General features: G+C 33.1%; 1 protein-coding gene across 5 annotated transcripts in view; it reads left to right on the top strand.

Moving 5' to 3' along the window:
• The window catches only part of ATG2B (autophagy related 2B), a 45927-nt gene that overhangs the window by 25621 nt on the left and 3763 nt on the right, over positions 1-16543 (top strand). The window contains exons 26-42 of one of the 5 annotated variants that reach the window (XR_010883952.1): positions 759-829; positions 1845-1921; positions 2170-2340; positions 2838-2979; positions 4139-4341; positions 5331-5557; positions 6212-6320; positions 7876-8070; positions 8659-8760; positions 10339-10417; positions 11370-11574; positions 12550-12619; positions 13570-13652; positions 14177-14298; positions 14443-14597; positions 15615-15764; positions 16234-16375. Coding sequence is in view for 4 of the 5 variants with exons in the window: in XM_067294934.1 (XP_067151035.1) it covers positions 759-829; positions 1845-1921; positions 2170-2340; positions 2838-2979; positions 4139-4341; positions 5331-5557; positions 6212-6320; positions 7876-8070; positions 8659-8760; positions 10339-10417; positions 11370-11574; positions 12550-12619; positions 13570-13652; positions 14177-14298; positions 14443-14597; positions 15615-15764 (2161 nt within the window). In the remaining variant the exon portion in view is untranslated. Of the gene's footprint in view, positions 1-758; positions 830-1844; positions 1922-2169; positions 2341-2837; positions 2980-4138; positions 4342-5330; positions 5558-6211; positions 6321-7875; positions 8071-8658; positions 8761-10338; positions 10418-11369; positions 11575-12549; positions 12620-13569; positions 13653-14176; positions 14299-14442; positions 14598-15614; positions 15765-16233; positions 16376-16543 lie in introns of those variants that run through there. The other 4 variants (XM_067294935.1, XM_067294936.1, XM_067294934.1 and 1 more) reach the window with 4 other exon arrangements.

Raw genomic sequence — 16543 nt, 5'->3', positions numbered from 1 at the left:
CTTTCTATTTTATTAGGTTAAATACATTATTATTGGATTGCTTTGATGTTGGATTGCTTTTAGTAACAACTAGCAACTCTGCAGCCTTTAATACAGTTGTAAGATGTCCTATACTAGAGGACATCTATACTATATTGAGATAGTATATTAAATAAGGAAATATTGCATGTAATTTTTCTTAAAATTTCAGTTAAATATTCATTCTGTTATACCTGTACTGATTTGAAACATTTCCCAAATTGTTTGTTTCTATTGCTAAAACCTTATAGATGGCCTTGTATATTGAAAACAAATGTCTCTGCTATTTTGTTTAAAAAAAAAAAAGTTAGTCTGATTCTATATACCAAAACCATTATTTGTTACTCAAATAAGGATCAAATGGATAAATTAAAATGCAAATAAAATTTATTTAGTGATTGTAGTTAAGATAGTTAGATCCATACTCTACAATTATCTTACAGATTTGGGAGTTATGAAAGGTTAACGTGAAGAGCTTGAATTTAAAATATGTTTGAAATGTATTTAAATATATAGCAAATATAAATACATATATTCCCAAAAGCTTTTAAATATATATAATATAAATATGTAATTGTAATACATGTACATGTAATGCATGAATTTTAAAATATTTTTTCTAAATCAGCTAAATATTTTCTATTTTGCCTAGTAAGTTGCACATTGTTTCCTTAACATGTTTGTTTCTCTTTGTCTGTCTGTTTCTCTCTCTCTCTCTCATTTTTTTTTTTCTTTTTAAGGATAATTTTAGATGAAGCTGCTTTGCATCTGTCTGACAAGTGCAACACTGTTATGGTGAACCTTCATAGAGGTAAGGATGTTGTAGATGTAACTGTGATCCATTGTTGAATTTCTTACAGAGCCTAAAGAAGCAAAATTGCCAGAATACTCAGTATATATATGAAGCTTATTAAAGAAAATAATAAGCAGAAGTTGAATATGAATGAGTAATGTAATGTTGGTGAAAACATGTAAGTATTGCAGTTTTGATTTGTAGATGCAGCAGCATGTCAGAAAACAGAAACCTGACAGTCCTTCATGTTGTTACCACAGCTGCGTGTTGGGTGATTGAAAAAAGTGCATTTTTGAAAATCTTGAGTTGAGACAGAGAGAAATCTCCATAGAAAAGAGATCTCATAGAATGAGTTCTGAATGGTTTAACCTGGAGAGTGTTACGTGGCGTGGAATTCTGGGTACCCTTTTCAGAAAGATATCAACTGTTTTGCTCTCATTCATATAGTAACACCTTTTAAGATTAAGGAACTTGAACTGATATTTAACAATTATATTGTAGAAATAAGTAAACCCTGTGGTGACAAATGTGTATATTTTGCTTAGATAAGAGATCCTTAGTGAAGGACAGTGTAAAGATGTGCCTACTTTGTTTAAATATGGAAGAGGGGAAATAAGTTACTCATGGCACTGAAGAGTTTGTACAATGTACAAATGTCCAAGTGGCCCTTCAACTAAAACATTCCTAGGATGCTTAGTCACTGAACTTCTGTGTTGCTATGTTTCTCTATTTCATATGGATAGGATGAAGATAAATGCATTAAAGATTCCACTGTACCCAGGTGGTGGCCATGAGAGTGATACATTGGACTGAAGATTTCTGTTCTTATTTTGAGTAGCTGAAACTTGAACTCCAAGAGTAATTCTGATAATAGAAAAAAATGCAGAAATATAGAAAGTGTTGACCAAAAAACCCACCTTTTTTGCTCATAGTATTTCTAATGGTTTCATGACCCAAAATATACAGTAAGGATTATGTTTGTTCTTAAGTATTTATCTTTCTTTTTTTTTTTTAATTACCCATTGACTTTCAGATTATGTTCGTGTTATGGATATGGGACTGCTGGAATTAACCATTACAGCAGTAAAATCTGGTTCTGATGGGGAAAGAGTAAGTATCTGCAATCACAATTAAAATAAAATGTAAAATCTTCATGACAAAATTGTGATTTGAAAATGATTTTATTATGCTTAGAATCAAGTGGGGAGGGGGGTTCAGTTTACCTATACTATTTTTTTAAAGTCTCTTTTGACTAGTTAAATAAATTAATTTAAAAGTATCTGTGTATATATTGCTATTTTTATTGAATCTCAGATTGGTTTTAAACATATTCCTGTCTTGTTATTGTTGCTATCTAGACTAAACCACGTTTTGAGCTGCACTGTTCCAGTGATGTAATCCATATTCGTACCTGCTCTGATTCATGTGCTGCACTAATGAATCTTATACAATATATTGCAAGTTATGGTGATTTACATCCACCTGCTAAGACAGAGATTAAATCTGGAGTCAGCAAGCCAAAAATGAAGGTATAAAATGGCAAAATACCGTCAACTTAACTGTACATTTCCTAGTCAAATATTTTAGCTCTGATGTCCAGATTCTATTTCCAAATAATATGAGAATTGCTGCAAAGAAGTGAACTGATTGTGTATAGCTTAAAATATATTTGAGAGTAAAATATTACCTTTTTTTCTGCCTTGGTCAGTACTTGGTGTTTAAAATATTTTGTGCTGTTTACCTATTGTACTTCATTCTTATCTAAAAGAAGAAATTCTAAGACATACATGAGCTGTCCACGTGCTCTTAGTTAAGCATTCTGATGATCTAAATACCCTGAACCACAATGTTCTAAGCTATTTTATGGGTCACCTAGTGCATACTTTCAGTTCAATTTGTTGTTTATAAAGTTAGGGTATTACTCCTTGCACTTTAATGGTTGCGTATCAAGCCATTTTAGCAAAATCATGTTCAACATATTGCAGTTGTCTTTAAGATGTAACTATGTATAATTCTTATCTTATAGGTAGATACCTTTAGCCAACCATCTTCCCAAGGACCAGTCCTTGCTGAATCAGAGCAACAGATTTTACGGGATTTGATGAGTGATGCTATGGAAGAAATTGAGCCTCATCAGACTGCTTCTCCCATGAAGCCAGAGTCTAATGGTAAGGCTCCTCTGGGGACATAAGTACCCTTAAAAAAAGGATACCTTAGCTTTATTAAGTTAAGTAAAAAATATTAGTATCTGTTAATAATAAAACTATTGATGGGAAAGAAAGCATTAGAAAAATGAGAAAATACTAAGTATTAAGACTATACCTACACAGCTATCTTAACATCTTCTGTACATTGGACAAATACTAATATAACCTTTAAGAAAGGAAAGTGAGATCGAAAGTTTTGCATATGTTGAGATACTGTAGCAAGAGTGGGAGCACACCTTTAATGTCTTGAAATCTTCTGACTAACAAGTATGAGATTCTTACCTGTAGTAATAATATTGCAAAAGTAATTTAAGGTTCTGGTCAGATATGCATAACCAAGATACTGAAAACAATAGGGAAGGATTTTGACTTTGTGGGTCTCTGTCAATACCCAAAATTCTCTAAGAATGAGTCACCACCAGGTGTAAATTGATAGGGCATGCTGCAGTGTGGAAGAATCGAAGAGCTCTATTCTGCATATGAAGGTAATCCAGGAGGATGGAACAGTTCAGCTGAGTCACAGAAAGAATTTAGAGCTGAGGCAATCTTTTAATTAGCAGAAAGAACAAGGTATTTGATTTCATCACAGGATTGTAGCTTCTGCATCATGTTTAGAGCTGAATCCAAAGTAAATTGGAAATGAATTTTGAATTGCAAACAGTGATAATCTCTTTTTTTTTTTTTTTTTTTTTTTTTTTTTTTTTTTGATGTCTAGTCTCTTTCTAATGGTGGAAGATGAGTTTTCACTGTAGTATTGAAAGTTATAGTATTGCGGTCTTACTACATGAATGAGAAACTTGGACACAAAAAGCTGTTTTATACCTGCGGGGTTTTTTACAAATAGTTTTTCTTGGTTTTTGTCAGCTCATCTCTACTAGTAGCAAGTTACGACTGTTGTAATTGCTTTCAATCATACAATAGATAAATTTTTGAAAACTGTACTTCATAGTAGGAATTGATTCAGCATATAATAAGCATATTCTCTTTATGATGTAATCAGTTTTAAGTAACATATTTTCATTAAATATTCTGTTATTTTGTTCTTATTTTCATATTTTGTAAAGATTTTTTTCACTAAAACTTTTTTTTTTTCCCCCTCCCTTGCTCCTTCATCTCCCAGGAGTTTTGGACGATAGCTCTCAAACTCAGGAGCCGTCTTGTTCAGATCTCTTCCTGTTTCCAGATGAAAGTGGAAATGTCTCACAAGAGTCAAGTCCCACTTACGCTTCATTCACTCATCACCTGATAAGTGAGACAGTGGGAGATGTTCCCACTGAAAGCGATGACTTCTGCATTCTTTTTGCACCCAAAGTTTCTGTCGCTGTAAGAAGCTTTGAGAATTACTGTGATACCCATATGTAAACTGAATTAGAGAAAAGCTTATGCAAGATGTGTACCATTTAGATTTCATAGCTTTTTCTTGATTGCTTAGTGATATTCTTATCAGTGGGAAAAGTAACAGAAAAGTAATCTTTCTATTTGGAAAGTACTTCATGTATTGTTATTATTAGGCATGAATGTAGGTATTTTAGAATATATATAATTTTTCTGTCTCTGCATTATGTAATTCTTCTCTGATGTGACTGTTACTTTAGAGTATATTTGCAGTTTTTCTACATTTTATTCACGGTTTAATATTGTCATTTTGACCTGTAATAATGGCACAATTAGAAAAGGTTGCAAGAAGAAATACAGTGTTTATCAAAATAATAGCTTTGCACATATTTTAATCTTTTATTCATTTCTCATATAATCTAAGCTTTCATTGCTTTTATGGGCCTGAGATCCTTACCAAAGCTCAGAGAAAAGCTTATGTGTTACTTTACACCACCATTTCTCCACTGCATGAAAAGATTGAGAGAACTATAGGCAAACTCTTTGAAAATAGCAGATGTTCATGTTCTTCATAATATCTCTAGTTGCCTTCCTCTTAATAGACACAGGCAGTTCTGGATTCCTGATGAGAAGCCATATTTGCCTGGTTATCTTCGAGCTTGTTTACTTCCAAAAATGCTAATATGGTAGCTCTGGCTCTACTATGTTATTTTCTAATTCTTTTGCAGTTCAGATGATTTTTTTTTAAACTTCTTTTCAGTTTCTAGTTTATTTTTATGTGCATTTGTCTTAAGCTTACCTTAGAAGATTCATTCCTAAACTGAGAACAGGTATTGTGCCTATATTAATTATTAATTTCAGTATTTAAGTATTAATTTCAAAAGACAGAGTACAGAATAGTTTTGTTTTCTTTTCATGTTGAATTACACATCTGATAAAGAACTTTTAACTTCTCAAAATTTTTTTTTTTTCACTAGGTGAAAGAGGAAGAACCAATAGTAAAAGTAATGGTTAATGATGCAATTATCATAAAGGAAAATCATTTCAGCCAACCTATTAAAAAAACAGATACAAGCAAAGCTCCCCTTCATTTTCCTGTTCCTTTGGTACGCTATGTCGTGAAGGAAATATCTCTTATTTGGCATCTTTACGGTGGAAAGGATTTTGGAACTGCGCCACCATCATCTCCAGCTAAAAGTTTCATGTGAGTGTTTGGATAGTTCTGTAGATCAGGACATGTAAGATACCTAATTTTCCTTGGATTTGAGATTGAGTGGTGACATTAACCTCATAATTCTTCCCTCCGTCCATGCCTCCCTCTCCGCAAGGAATGTTCCATTCAGTTTAGTTCTAGATACCATAGTATATTTTTTTCCCATCTCCTAACCTGAATGAACAGAAGTGGTTTTGGTGTTTTGGGGGATGAAGGAATATGTTTGCTTTTTAAGGTTATGTTGAAAATGAAGTGTATTCTCTGAGAATTTTCCTTAGCAGACCGGGGCTTAAGGGACATAAGAGACTATCACCGTAATAGCTGGAGTCTCGTTTTGAGATATTATGTAAGCTAAAGAGGAATTAATGTTATCATGGTCAAAATTAAGGAAATGTTTTATGAAAATTAATTTGGTGGGAAACAAACCTAGAATTCTGCTCAAATATGCATAACTTGAGCAGAGAAAAAGTATTTTTTGGCTAACAGTAACACAACTTTCAGTATTTTCTGCTTTCTCTTTTAACCATTATAACACTAAGCAAAATTCACTGAAGCATGCATGCTTTTACAGTTAGAATTACAAATGAGCTGTCTTTAAATTTAAACTAGGAAAATGTACCTTTATGTTTGTTTTTCTCCCTCCAGTAGTCCCCATAGTTCTCCTTCTCATACACCAACAAGGCATGGACGGAGTACAGTATATGGGGGAAGAGGAAGAAACCCAGACTTCCTAATGGAAATTCAGTTAAGCAAGGTGAATGATAGAAAAGTCTTCAGCCATGACTCTTCATTTGTGAATAGCTTTATATATCAGTTTGATATCAGCTTTCCTTTAGAATTGAAAAGACTTGCTTTCATTAGTATGTGCATTTAAGCAATCATGTTGAAGATGGTGAATTTAAAATTGATTTAACAAATAATTTATTTGTTCTCCTAGAACAGGATTGCTTACCTGATGAACAAACATCTTTCTAAAGAGGAAGGATGTTTATTATAATATTCTTAATGGTTTTGTTTTTGGTTTTTTGGTTTGACCTTTTTTTTACGACTGCTTCTCTGTTTTCTTGTGACTTTAGTTCTACTTTGAATTGATACAGCTATTATGAAATAAACTGATTTAGGAAAATAACTGGGATGTATATCTGTTGAGACATTCAGTATGCCAGCTGATAACTGGATATTAAATAATACCCAGTTATTTCACAATATCGTCATTTTTATGGTTTCCAGTAACATTATTTAATGTCCTTTGGGCATGATTATGTTGCTGATGGTTTTTAATCCTGTGCTTAGATCTAGCATAGAAGCTAAGTTGATTCTGTCTCTGTGCAGAATATTGACAAGGGGTTAACCAGTCTTCATATTTAATGGATCAGTAACAGAACCTTTTTAAAATAAAATTTGCTCAATCACTTATATAAACTTGAAAGGGATTACATAAAACTAAATGCCTTTTATATTCTGTACATGTTTTTAGAGCTTAAAATTCAGCCCATTAACAGTTAAAAATTGCCAGAAAATTTTGATAATTCTTTAGCTTTTTCTAGACAGAAATGATACTATGATAAAAAGGGTAGAAGAGTTTAATATTCCATGTGAAAATTCCATAGTAATACAGTATTTCTTAAGATCTTAGTATCTGGCCAATGGAGGCCACTGTTCTGTTTGCTATGTGTGCTCTATTCCATTACACTGCAGACAAGAATGCTATGGAAGTTGTTAAGGCAGGGAATGATATGTAGGTAAACACAGGTCTCTGGAAATGAGAATTGCATCAAGAGATGGGGAAAAAAGGAGAATTTAGAATTATTTAGAATTAAAGTATTAGAATTTCTATGAGCTAATGTGAATAAAGAAAAAGGAAAGTAAGATTGCAAGTAGCAACATGAGAAGGCTATTTGGTAGAGAACAGAAACATTACTTTCTTAAGAATATTAGGTGCAGGATTCAAGAATTGCTTGATTCCCTGGTACAGGCTTCAGCATGATGCAAGAAAGAAGAAAAGTTGCAACCAAATTGAGAGGAAAAAAGCAGAACTGGTTTTGCTTTTCATTCTAATATGGACTCTCTATTTCACACTGACTCTTTGTTCTAGCTTGAATTTCCATCCCACAATATGAGTATGCCCACAAACAGGGACTGGTGTGCAAAAATCTGATTACTTTTCAGAAGCCTTATTATTATTCCTGTAAAGTTAAAATCATGGAATAAACTTGAAAGTCCCTATATTTTTTTTTAGTAGTATTGTATTGTTAAAGCTTGTTTTATCACTGAAGCTGATCACGCTGTTTTTCTTCTCTTTTACAAAGGTGAAATTCCAGCATGAGGTATACCCCTCAAGCGGGCCAGAAAGTGAATCCAGTCTATTGGAGCAGCCAGTGTCACGGCAGGTTTTTATTGTTCAAGACCTGGAGATTAGAGATCGCTTAGCTACATCACAAATGAATAAATTTCTCTATCTCTACTGTAGTAAGGAGATGCCTAGAAAAGCACATTCAAACATGGTACAGTTATGAAATATGTTAATTTACTGTATTTATTGTGATTGGATGCTATCGTTGAGAGTTGTATGCATTTCTTGATCTTTCAGAAGAAGGAACGTGAAGTCATGGAATATTGATGTGATATTACTCCTTGCTAGTTATTTTCTGGACTTCTAGTAGATATTAAAATTAATTAAAAAGGCAGTTTGAATATTAGTATGTCAGGTATTAATGTTTTTGAGATTCTGTCAATTTTAAAATGTAGATGTGCAGGAATACTTTGCTAGTATTCTGGTTTTGGTTTGGAACACATCTGTTTGTATGTGTATGCTTAAACTTTTCAATAGAAATGTAGTCTTAAAGTATACTATAGTCATACACGTTCTATAAAGAGTTTAGTAATTTTGCTTTTTAGAGTTTTCTTATTTCAATGATCTTTTTATAACATCCTTAAAGATTACTTCAGTTTAACACTAGCTTTGTAATTGGCAAGTGGAATCCTATTAGCAGGACAGAGGGTTTGCAGTAAAGGTTTGTCCTAGCTAGTGTTCTGAGATTTAATGATTGTGAATGTTGCTACTTTTTATTTAACTTGTTGATGTTCTTCAGTTAACAGTTAAAGTTTTGCATGTCCGTCCAGAGTCTGGCAGATCCCCACAGGAATGTTGTTTACGTGTTTCACTAATGCCGCTTCGCCTCAATATTGACCAGGTAGGTTGTGCCAATGGTTGTTTTCTAGGTTTGACATTTTTTATTTATGATCAGCCACACGTATCTTTGGATCTCTGTTTGCTTCTCTTTGTTTATGTCCATGTTAGAACTTACCTTGTGCTCCAGCTATTACAGTGATTAGACTTTTTTTTTTTTTTTTTTAAACTAAGCATATCTATAGAGCTGGCTGTTCTCTCAAAAATGCCAGTTCATCTTCTGAGATTTCTGATGACCTCTATACTTATTGAAATGGTAACTTTTTCAAAGCATATGCTTATACTTGAACAATCTTGGTTTGCTTGTTAGTGAATTGGTTTTGGTGGTGTTAACTGAAAAAAGTTAATCATTAACCCAGAAGCTGTTGGCAATATTTTAGTCAGGGGCACTTATACTTCATGTGTCTATTCCATGCTGTTAAGCTTTTGGTCTTGCTATTGACTGCAGTGGCCTGAGGAGCAGAAATGGGAGAAATTGTTTGTCTTTGTTTCTTTAGCAAGCACTTTGTGCAAAGTATTTTTCGTGTACTCAAGCAACAATTTTTTTTTTTTCTTTTCTCTTTTTTTTTCTGTTTATTGTTAAGGAAACTAGGTATTCCTGGACATTCAAATTTAAAGTGCAATTATTACTCTTTGTAGAGACATTTCTTGCTTCATTTACTTTCTGCAAAGAGATGTGGTGTTCAAAAGCACAATTAGGAGTACTATACCTACCTCCTGTTTCCTGCAACAGACATTAGATACCAGCTTTTCACTGTACTATTAGAAAATATTTCTCTGTATGGTTTGTAATAATTTCATATAGAATAGTAGCATGGAAATACTGCCATCTTGTGACAATGCATGTTCCCTCTTTATAACTTTTCTAAATCCTTTGGGTTTTAAACCATAAAAAGAAGTAACCTTTGTAACTTCTGCAAAACTAACCACACTTTTCTTGGAAGCACAGGGCTGCATGCACTTATGTTAAAAATTCTTGTTATTGCTTCTTAAGCTGTCCGCTTATCAGTTGGAACCAAAAACGGAAAAAGAAGCCCAGACATCATTAGTCATAGAATGAATAAGGCACCACTGTGATACATCTGTCAAAAAAGAAAATGGGATGTAGCAGACAAGAAATTAAGTAGTGGCAGAGAAGTGTTAATAACTTTTAATGAAACACTGGTGAGATCTGATCTGGAATGATTTGTCTGCATTGGCAGTATTAGTACAAATGAGTATAAACTGGTCTTGAATACCTTTTGGTTGGAAATTAGGAGTGAGTTTATAGCCATTAAAACACTGGGCCAAATGGGAGCAGAGATGATGGAAAAACAAGCTGAAGTTTTAAGACGGCTCAATAGCTTACGAATCAGATCATATATAGCAGGGGGCAATGACCAATAGGTTCTTTCTAGTTTCTGTCCTAGATTCCTAAATGACTTCTGCAATCGTTAGAGGATCAGAAAGGATCAAAATAAAGAAATGCATTATGACTCATATCCATATAGAAATATAAGACTTGGAATTGTGGGTAATTTTTTTTTAGAAATTTGGTGATATTTCTTTTTTTAAGCTGATTGTATTGTATTTTTGACATTAGGATGCCTTGTTTTTCCTGAAGGATTTTTTCACTAGCCTCTCTACAGAAGTTGAACTTTTAGTGACTCCAGATCCTGAAGGTATGATGAGATAATAGGAGAGAGCTTCTTCTTTCTCCTTTAATATGTGTGCATATGTATAAGTGCACGTAGGTGAACCTCATGTGCGTTTATAATAGCAGTTAGTGATCAAAATTCAACATTAATAATTTATTTGTTAGAACACAGAGATTCTGGAAGTGTTTTATGGTTTTGTATTTTATTAATACTGGCAAAGATCTTCAACACCTGGAATTCAGGTACACGATGTGGCAAATTTTGTTTCACCAAAATTGGAGCTTATTTAATGAGAAATTCTGAAAAATTTGCAGAATGTGTGTATATAATACTAGGAGCTATAATTAGGTAGAACAAAAACATTTGCTGCCTTTTTGCATAAAGGGGTATGTTTGTCTAATTGCTTTAATTTAAGTGTAATGCCTAGAGAAGGAATATAGCTCAAGTTTATAAATAAGCAGTACAGTATACGTAATTTGTTAAAGCAGTACTTTCATTCAACTGCACCAAGTTTGATTTGAAAAAAATGTATTTATATTGAAAAGTGTACTTCTCTACTGATTATATCTGTGAATTTGTTAGCACCTATACTTTACCTACTTCTGTTGAGACAGCATCCTGAAATACATAGGCTATGAAGTACTTTGCAATGCTCCTGTTAAAGTGGATTATTTATGCCAATGCATAATTAGAGCTGGCAGAATTTTTCTTGAACTTCAGAACATTTCATGAAGGCTTTTAAGTAAAAAGCAGTGGCTTTTTACCATAAATCTCAAATTAAGCTTCTTGTAATAATAAATAATAATAATTAAAATATTGTCACACTAAGAGAATGTTATTAATAGTCCTGGTAGTAATTCCTATTAGTTAGCATTAAAACTTAATAATACTAAGATAATTTTATAAATCCAGCTTTTTTGTAATCGCTGTGAAAGATATCAGGCTGTTTATTGTGTATAACTTCTTTTTATCTTAGTTAAGAAGTCTCCTGGTGCTGAAGTTACCTGCAGTTTGCCTAGACATGTCAGCAGCCTTAAGGACCCAAGACCAGTCATTTCTTTCTCATTGCACAAGCAAACAAATGAAAATGGTAGCATTGATTCTATGGATGTGGTTAATGGAGATGATCATCATTTCTTACAAGAAATGACATCGTACAGTGATCAGCCAGTATTTTTCAGGTAAATTTTAGTTGCAAGATTTCCAGAGAAGCACAGCTATTCTGCTGAATGCTTTCAGAAAGTGTCATGATAAGCAATTCAGAACGTATGGACAAGATGTGTCTTTTTGTTTATTTACTGATTATGGAAATCAAATATACTTGTTTGTGTCACTGGAAGGTAACTAATGAATTTATTAACTTTTGTGCACTACTGTGCACAAGAGAATAAAATGCTATTAAAGCTCTCCTATCTACAGAATAAGTATGATGTTTTACAAATAAATAAAAAGACCGGTATTTGTACTGCGGATCTGAAAATCTAAATTAGATCTAATATAACCAGCGATGAAAGTATATGAACAAAAATGATATCATGGAAAACTTATGAAATTAAAGTATGGTAAGAAAAGTTCTGAATACACTTCTGACCAAAAAGTGACTGTAGAGATTGCATCTTGTTATGCAGAAATTTTTTTCATGTATTCAAATGATAGATACTTATAACAGATACTTTTGTAAGCACTGCAGAACCAAACTGTGAGAGAATGACTGTGATTTTATTTTATCACATATATCACTAGCAGAATTTTTTAATAAGTTCCAGTTGCAGGGCTAAATTTTGTCCACAGAAATACTTCAGCCTTTTCTTTTTTCTTTTTTTTTTCTTCTTTTTTTTTTCTTTTTCACAACATGGATTTCACTTAAGAAAAACTGAAGGAAGATGTTCATCTACAGGAATAGTACTACTTTTGCAGGGCAGCTACATTTATTATATATGCTAACCTTGATCTGAAATTAATAAACCAAGAAAGCTCAATTTGCCGTTGTTTTTTACGCTTGCTCTAAAGTACTTAAACACTAGCGTGGTAGCTAGAGGAACTGTGGTTTACAGAAAAGGGTATGGGAGGATAGGAAACCATGAATTTATTTTTGAAAGGATCAATTTATTTCCTGTTTACATTCCTCATCATAAAATTTCTTTTGTGTATTCCAGAGAATTTCGGTTTACGTCAGAAGTTCCAATACGGCTTGATTACCATGGCAAACATGTATCAATGGATCAGGTTTGTTTATAATACTGATATTGTAGAGGGGAAAAAAATTTTTTTTTTTTCCCCCTGAGTTGGGATATATTTTATGTTCCCTACTCATTATTGATGTACCCTTGAGAAATGCAGAGCATTTCTTTCTTAAAATTCCAATAAAGCTTAGTCTTGTTTCATTCTTAATTTGAAACCCGGGGACAGATCCTCCAGATATGATTAATTTGTACTCAAAATGAGACTTGAAAGTCATGTTTATCAACTCAGTGACTGGCTGGAAGTCTTTTTGCACAGCTGTGATGACTCTCAAAGGATGATATCACTGCCTGATGCCTTAATTGTGTGTTGCATTTTCTTTGTCATTTAATGCCAGGATAAAGCATTCCTTTTTTTTTTTTTTTTTCCTTTCTGTTTCCTTCACCTGCAGTTCAGCAATATAGGGGCTTCAGAATCTGGTACAGATCAAAAAATTTCTCGTGTTTATTTTTAATACGGGTTAGTTACTAAATCCAGTTTGCAGAGCAGATGTCAAATATTCTGTTTGCACAACCAAGTTTGTAACCTTTTACAGCACAAGAGTAAAAAAATATGGACAAGTAGAGGTGGGAACTCCTTGAATTGGCATTGCTGCCAAAGAAATTGTAGCATGAAATAGCTGCTTTATGATGCCTGGAGCACAGAAATGCCAGAGCTAGGTTTACATGACTTGTTACATCTTCATACTTCTGAGTAAACCTTCCTGTACTGAAAGATTTTTCTTAGAGTAGCTGAATAAGCCAGATTTTGTCTTTTACAAGTTTTCAGGTAACATAATTCATAGTGCTGTAATTAGTGTCATGTAGGAGACTGGGAGGGGTTCAGTTTAGACAAATAAAAATACATGCAAAAGATTTGAGATGATGAAATTATTTCCAATTACAGACTGCCCAGAGTGAATAAACTCTTCTTATAACAAAATATTTCATTTACAGGGGACATTAGCAGGGATTCTCATTGGGCTTGCTCAATTAAACTGTTCGGAATTAAAGTTGAAGAGACTTTGTTACAGACATGGGTAAGTTTATCAAATTGTAGAATAACATCAGTACTGCACATTGGGCCCGTCTATGGTGAATAACTGAATACAGCAAGCAAAATGCAAAATCTCTCATTAGGTGCACTTGCAAAATTCAAGACACTTTCTAATAATTTTTGTAACCAGTATTTCATTTTGAATAGGCCTAATGTAATTTATGGGCATTTGTTCTTTGAATGTGACAAAAACTGGAATTAAGAAATGTCTGTGAATGTACAGAGTTCAAGAAAATCATCTGTTTTCAGTATGTAATATATGTGCTAATCTCGGTGCTAAACTCTTAATTTTAGTTGTATGGTTGCTTCCTATGAAGCTGTATGCCATCGTGCAGTCTTAAACTCTTCTTTTATGAGGCACATACACATGAAACAGTTGGATTAGCTAAGAGCAACAGAATATGACACTCAAAACCAGCTTCCCTTTTGTTTAAATGACTTTTTTGATTTCAATGAATAAAGAATTAAATGAATTCTTTTTTATAAATATTGATCACTCTATTTCAGTTTGTTAGGTGTGGATAAATTGTTCTCTTATGCCATCAGTGAATGGATTAATGATATAAAAAAAAACCAGCTACCAGGAATTTTGGGAGGAGTAGGGCCAATGCATTCACTAGTGCAGTTAGGTAAGTTAATTCTTATTTCTATACAGATACACGTGGCACTTTTTATAAAAAATTGACAGAGTCAACTTTTATTTTTACTTCTTCTCAAGGCATACTGTTATTCAAAAGAACTTGCTAAATATGGCATTCTGTGTTCATTTGCAGTTCAAGGTCTGAAAGACTTGGTGTGGTTACCAATAGAGCAGTACCGAAAGGATGGCCGTATTGTAAGGGGCTTTCAAAGAGGAGCGGCTTCTTTTGGTACCTCCACTGCAATGGCAGCATTGGAGCTAACAAACAGAATGGTTCAAACTATACAGGTGTAGTATATTGCTTCTAGAATTAGACATAAAATGAGAACTTTTAGTAGTAAAGTGCTTTATATTAAGCTAGTATCTTAATGCTACATTTAAACTTGGGATCCTGTGTAAAGAATGCTATACAAATAGGAAACCAGAGAATCGGCAAAATTTCAGGCAGTCTGTGAGGTGAGAATCAAATATAATGTCTAGAAAATTGTGTTTAAAATCTTGCCCAACATCCAGACTGTTAAATGTTTTTTTATAATGTTTTTGTCTGTGTTTTCCCCATTTTATTGTCACTGTTTTCATTACAGATATTTTTCTGTACAGTTTAACATTAAAATACTCAGCTGCACTGAAAAAAGTCACTGACATGAAGGAAGACGAGTTCTTGGCTCATTTGTATTTTCCAGTAATAGGTTCTGAAAATTTTCTGATAAGATTGGCTTGTCTGTGCTTAAAAACAATAGTAATCATGATAATACACTAGAAGTCTATAAAGCTTTCTGGTTTTAATCCTGAAGTAATCTTGATTTAAAGAGATGATAGCTTTATATTCTTTAAAGTAAAATACCTAATGAAAATACAGTTTTACCACCTAATTTTGCAAACGCTGTATGTGTGCTTAAATTTGAACTAATATGGTCAAAAACAGTTGTGGTATTGGTGTGAGTGAAATTACGTATTTGTTTATGTATTTGTAAGAAAAATATACTATTCTTTAAATGTTTTGATTTTTATCTTGAGCTTTTCATATGGATCAGAGGATGCCTTTGAAGTTTTAGCAATTATAGGGGAAAAAAATATCAAGATGCACAGCATTCATGGTTTCATTCACTGTGGAACTTAATGTATAGTTACAGTTGTACTCATCCCAGAAGTTCTTGTGCAAAGGCTCAAACTGATGTAAATCAATATTATTTGTAGAATTAACAGTACTTTTATTTCAATTATGTCACCCTATGAATAGTTTAGAAATGTGATCTGATGCTATAGTAAAACTACTGTTATTTTGCATCTGCTCTCTATCTTCAGGCAGCTGCAGAAACTGCGTATGACATGGTATCTCCAGGGCCAAGTTTTACTGAAACAAAAAAGATCAAACGATTCCCTCGCCATCGTTTAGCTCATCAACCAGTAGACCTACGGGAAGGTGTGGCCAAAGCATATAGTGTAGTAAAAGAGGTGAGTGCAAATGTCATTGTTCTTAACCAAACTTAAGTTATACCTCATAAGGAAGCAAATAAAATGTCAAGTGTTAGCTTAAGCTAAGAAATTTTTAGTACCAAATGAAGAAGGGTTTATTTTTTTTAGAAAGACTGTCTTCATAGGTAATCTTAAAACAACGGAAAATTTGCATGGAAAAATCCAAGAAGCAGAAATAAGCCAAGATGTTATGCAGATAAGAGTGAATAGGACTTTAGTGTTCTTTAGTTGTGCGTGGTGCTACCAGGCATCCAAAAATTTAGCAGTATGTGGGTTTGCTGTTATTTTGAGATATGTAAAACCGATTCTTTACTATAATTACTGCTGTATTTTGTGGTTGTTAGAGCTTAAACGTAATACTAATGTAAATAAGTGAAAGTTCTGTGTCTTTATCATGACAGTGTATTAAAAGTTAGAGTGCTAACTTGTGTGTGTATTGTACTTTTAGTATTGTAGTTTTAGTTAGCTGCGCCTGACACTAGGAAGTTAGATCTCAGGTGGGGAGTCTTCAATGAACTCTGCCATTTTGGAATAGCCACAATAGACCACAGCTTTTTCCCTTACTCACAAGGAGTGCCACCAGAAGTTACGTGAGTTAATTTTTTTCCTTAAGTTCATAAAACTGTTATTTTAGGCTTCATTAGAAGTACTAAGTTAGATTTATCCAATTATAATTGTACATTTCTGATACAAATTGCAAAGGTTATTATTGCTGAGCAATTTAAATTACCATTAAAAGGAAAGGTTGCCTCTCCTTA

This window comes from Apteryx mantelli, chromosome 4 (genome assembly GCF_036417845.1).
Source record: "Apteryx mantelli isolate bAptMan1 chromosome 4, bAptMan1.hap1, whole genome shotgun sequence".
Lineage (NCBI taxonomy): Eukaryota > Metazoa > Chordata > Aves > Apterygiformes > Apterygidae > Apteryx > Apteryx mantelli.
This window is presented reverse-complemented; position numbering and strand designations above follow the sequence as displayed.